This window comes from Tinamus guttatus, unplaced genomic scaffold (assembly GCF_059628265.1).
Source record: "Tinamus guttatus ecotype Peru unplaced genomic scaffold, ASM5962826v1 Tinamus_guttatus_pri_ptg001602l, whole genome shotgun sequence".
NCBI lineage: Eukaryota > Metazoa > Chordata > Aves > Tinamiformes > Tinamidae > Tinamus > Tinamus guttatus.
This window is the reverse complement of record NW_028290136.1, coordinates 4,611,195-4,615,787: the sequence shown is the minus strand read 5'-3', so window position 1 is coordinate 4,615,787 and position 4,593 is coordinate 4,611,195. Positions and strand designations below refer to the sequence as shown.

General features: G+C 46.9%; 1 protein-coding gene across 1 annotated transcript; it reads left to right on the top strand.

Moving 5' to 3' along the window:
* Nucleotides 1-622: 622 nt before the first annotated feature.
* Nucleotides 623-2,100, top strand: B3GALT5 (beta-1,3-galactosyltransferase 5). The gene has a single exon (XM_010217959.2). The coding sequence runs from the start codon at nt 661-663 to the stop codon at nt 1,594-1,596; it is 936 nt and encodes a 311-aa protein (XP_010216261.2). The 5' UTR covers nt 623-660; the 3' UTR covers nt 1,597-2,100.
* Nucleotides 2,101-4,593: the final 2,493 nt, after the last annotated feature.

The following is a 4,593-nucleotide window of genomic DNA, read 5'->3' as shown; positions in this document are numbered from 1 at the left end:
GGTCCCCCCTCTTTCTCCTCAGGACGCACCGATGAGTCAGCCGTGCTCAGCACAAGAGGAATCTGACCAACTGCTTTTTGTTGTGTTTTGTTTCTTTCTCCAAGCAGCTGGCATGACCTCCAAGAGGTGACTCATGGCCCGTACGACAGAAAGGCTGGGAGCGGCGCTGGGATCGGTGCAGGAGCCCTGCTGGGCACGAAGAAGGTGAAGATGAGAGGAACTTAGAGGTCCTGTTTGGTCTGGCAATCAGCCAGGGCTTGCTGCCTCTGGCATCGACTGCTTCTCAAATGCACAAAGAAAAAAGGTATTTCAGACTGTTACTGTTACTCTCTCACATCTGGCCGGGACATGTATCAGCTGTTTCTCCCCTGTTTCTGCTCGTGAGGATGCCAGGGGGTCAGTGTCGTGTTTTGTAACACACTGAGGAGGCCGCAGCATTGGCCAGGGCAAGCTGGCATTGATGGGTCCTCGCGTGGGTTTTCAAGGGTATGGGTCTATGTGTGGGCAAGTGCCCTGGCCTCCCCCACACATACAGGTTCACTCACAGCTGACCTGGGCCTTTAAGTGCCTGGGCAATAGCAGGGAGTTTGCTATACAACACTGAAAGAAACAATTATTATTATTATTTTTTAATGTAGCATTCCTTCTTTTCTCTTTCAGATGGATTTCAAGAAAATTAATATTTTTATTTGCCTCATAGGGCTCAGCTCTTTTAGCTTATGGATTTTGTATACCCGTTTGACTGAATTTTGTATATTTTGTGAAAAAAGGCAAAATGCCACATTCCCCCCATGGACTCTGAGAAGAAGCGATGAAAGCTTCTTGCTGCTCCCAGAGGCAGACTGCCATAAAAACCCCCCTTTCCTCGTCCTGCTTGTGACATCCTCCGTCCCCCGTGCTGACGCCAGGATGGCCATCCGGCAAACCTGGGGCAAGGAGAGGACCGTGGCGGGCAGGCGCATTGTAGCGTATTTCCTCCTGGGAACCACAGCGAATCCCAGACAGCAGGCTGGAGTTGTGGCTGAAAGCCAGGAATACAAGGATGTCATTCAAAAGAATTTTACAGACACGTATTACAATTTGACTTTGAAGACCATGATGGGGATTGAATGGGTTCACAAATACTGTCCTCAGTCGAGCTTTGTGATGAAGACTGACAGCGACGTGTTTGTCAATGTGTTTTACCTCACTGAGCTGCTTGTAAGGAAAAACAAGAACAGTAGCTTCTTCACAGGCTTTTTAAAACCGCACGAGTACCCTATAAGGAAACCAGGGAGTAAGTGGTATGTGAGTAACGAGGAGTATCCAGGAGACACCTATCCGCCATTTTGTTCAGGGACTGGCTACGTTTTATCCACCGACGTTGCTAGTAAGATCTATGAAATCTCAGGCAGCGTCCGGTTTATTAAACTGGAGGATGTATTTGTAGGACTGTGCCTTGACAAACTAAAAATCCAGCTGGAGGAGCTTCATTCAGAGCAGACTTTTTTCCCAGCACGGATTCAGTTCTCTGTTTCTCGCTTCAAGAAGATCGTGATGTGCCATGAAGTAAAGCCATCTGAGCAGCTGAGCTACTGGAATAGCTTAGTGGCATAAAGAAGCCATGGAGTGTGCTAGCACTTTACTTGCTTGAATTTACAAGTTGACATGCTCAGAACTGAGGGCTGCTCTTTACTTCAGCAGAACTCTCAACTCTAGACCCATTATGTTAAAGGCATTTTTAGCGATTATTTTAATCTCCACTTCTGCCTAAGAACATGCAAGTGTCTTTCTCAACCAGTCACTCCTGCCTCCTTGCATCCCTTTCTACCTAACTTACAAACTTTGTTTTGTTTTGTTTTGTTTTTTCTGGAAGAAGAAAGGGCCCACAAGAGTGGCCCTCATCACGGACCAGTTCTCCAAATCTTCCCACTCCAGGACTGAGGTTATTTTTGCAGTGCCAAACTAAAAGTCAAGGTACTTCCATTCAGAGGAAAAATTTGTACCCTCTTCCCTGTTCCCCTCGAGGGGTTGCTCTGTTCGCAAGCACTCTTGCAGGCATTTAAGAAAAGGTATTTGTAGTTCTCAGGACTATTCCTTGCTCTCGTGGAAAACAGTAGCACGGCCCTGGCGGGGTGCTCTGGGTGGGCAGGACAGTGCTGAGGCAGAGGTTTCTCCCCCAGTCCGCCAGACACATTTGCACAGGCAGAAGAATTTGCCCATGCAGCACCCCTGGGACCACCATGGGTGGCCTCAAGTGTCACAGGCCGCCTCATGACTGGGTAAGGCTGCTGTGACTGTGTCCCGGGGCTCGTCCCCTGCTGCACGCGATACACGGTGGAGCCGCGTCCAAGCTCGGTTTGGGAGCGTGCTGTTCCTTTCTGTTGCCTTAGGTTACACCCCAGAGACACCCTGCGCTTCTGTGGCTCACGCTGAATGCTTGAAAGCTGCTCCAAATGGCTTATCAAAGCTAAACTAGAGTCACTTACAGTAAGCTAGGCAGCGCTCTGGTTTAGATGTTTTCTTATCAGGAACTGGGTGCACCCAGGGGAGAAGACAGGAGGATTTTCCTATTATAATGAAGACTAGGAGCCTCATTTCTTGTTTCATTAGCAACCAAAGACTCATGAAATCAGTGAGATGTTTGCAGGTTCAAGGGACTCAAGTCTTTACAGTAAATACTGTGGAAAGTACATCTGGTATATGAGGAGGGGGGAGGAAGTTTATACAATCATGGCTGACATAGTAATATCCAATACTTCTTTTAAATGTTATTTTTCTTTTGATTTACTTTTCAGGCAAATGAAAAGTAGCAAATAAGTATTGGATACCTATACTACGCATGAATTTGAAATCTTATATAGAATTTTATTTGATGGGTTGTCCTGCCTCTAGTAAAACCCAGGAGATGTATATGGCTCTCACACATCCTGCCAGTCAAATATATATTCTATATACATTGGATACAGTAAAAAAAGGTGGAGGTAACATATGAAAAGGTAAAGCATGCTGCTCAGGGACCTCTGCTTAGCCCTGTAGGGATAAGCACTGCTTCAGCCCACGTGTGCTCTCGTTGGCCGTGCCTGCAGAGCCGTGCATGTGGGCCGCACAACCCAGGAGGGGATGCACAGGTCCCGGCCACCTCTCGCCTCCCTGATGCCTGCGGAGCTGGGAGGTGAGCAGGATAGTACGGTTAAAGGTGGGTAACTAACTGAGATACTTAGGGTGGCTGAAAAAGTTCAGGACAGTCAATATTTCCCTAGTCTTTTTTGGGAGGTTGCATAGAATGATCTTGCACAGAAGAGCAGAAAGTGATGTAGATAATTGCAGTCCTTGGAGGTTTTCAATGACTTATTTTCTGATACAGGATAAAGTATTTTATTGTTTTGTGTTTATTTATTTTTACTCCTTCTTTTTATTGAACTTAATAAGTACTGACCAAACGGGCCATCCCTTTTTGCTTGCATGTGTCTGAAGAGCAGGACAAATGATTTCTGCAGAAATATGCCCCACCTTAGGAAGCGTTTCATAACACTAAAAAAATGCTGTATATTTCCTTCTGATGCAGAGCAACCTGAGCTCATGCACATGTTTTTGACAGCTGATGACGAAATAAAACATCTTTGTTTGGCAGAAGAACATTCTGCTTTCTTTTGAGTTTCCTGCTGAGGAAATTTGCCATTCACTGTTGTCGCAGCCTAAGTAAGTACAAGCTGAAAATTGCTTAAATTTATAGCAAAATAGTGAACAGTAAGGAGACGCTTTCTGGCCTCTCCTAGCATCCCCCTTGCACTGCTCAGTGATCTGGGGCACCAGAGAGTACCTAAGGGCCTAATACTCATGCTGGCCCTCTTTGTACTGAGATACCCCCGCACCCTCCGTGGTGTCTCCTCCCTCTGCACGCCGTAGCGGATGCTGCACTTCCAGCTCTGCACCCGGCATTGTGCCCGCTGGCCACACCAGTTCAAAAGGGCCGTAGCGCAAAGTCTACATCCTGGCAGAACAGTCACTTATTTACCTACAGAAGTGTTAACAGGCCCCGCTCTGTCAGCTCTTGAGGTCCAAGAGGCTTGGTGGCACCTGGCTCTGGGGATGGCGCAGCTGCTGCTCTGCTGCCGGGCTGAGCATGTGGCCAAAGGGTCAAGTGCCCTCTTGGGGAGAGATTTTTGTGTCACTACCCCAAAGGATGGCATTAAAATATGCCTTAGCTGAGGTGTTTGTGGCCTTCTATCATCATACAAAAATCGCCCTTGAGGGCCAGGTTCTGCTAGCCTTCTTGACTGAGGGTTTTATATTTTGGTTTTGGAATGTTCCTACCTACTTGAAAACAGCCACTAATGGGGAAGGTGGTGCTATTCTTTGTCAAACACACTTGCAGAAGCTGCCCTGATGTTTTTGAGGCAGAAGTCCGCGCTAAATTCATAGTTACTTCATCACTGGGAGTGAGGTCCTGGCAGATCTTGTGATGAACCATCCTCTTCTGGATGTTTCCAGGGAGCGTACTGGTAATTCTAATGACCTGTGCAAGATACCAATTTATCTATTTATTACCTCATTCAAAGTATGTCCTTCCTACGGAGTATATGTCATTAAGCATCTAGTGGCCTGCTTATC

Coding starts and splice junctions, on each gene's coding strand:
- B3GALT5 (XM_010217959.2), top strand. CDS start 661: ATGGATTTCAAGAAAATTAATATTTTTATTTGCCTCATAGGGCTCAGC.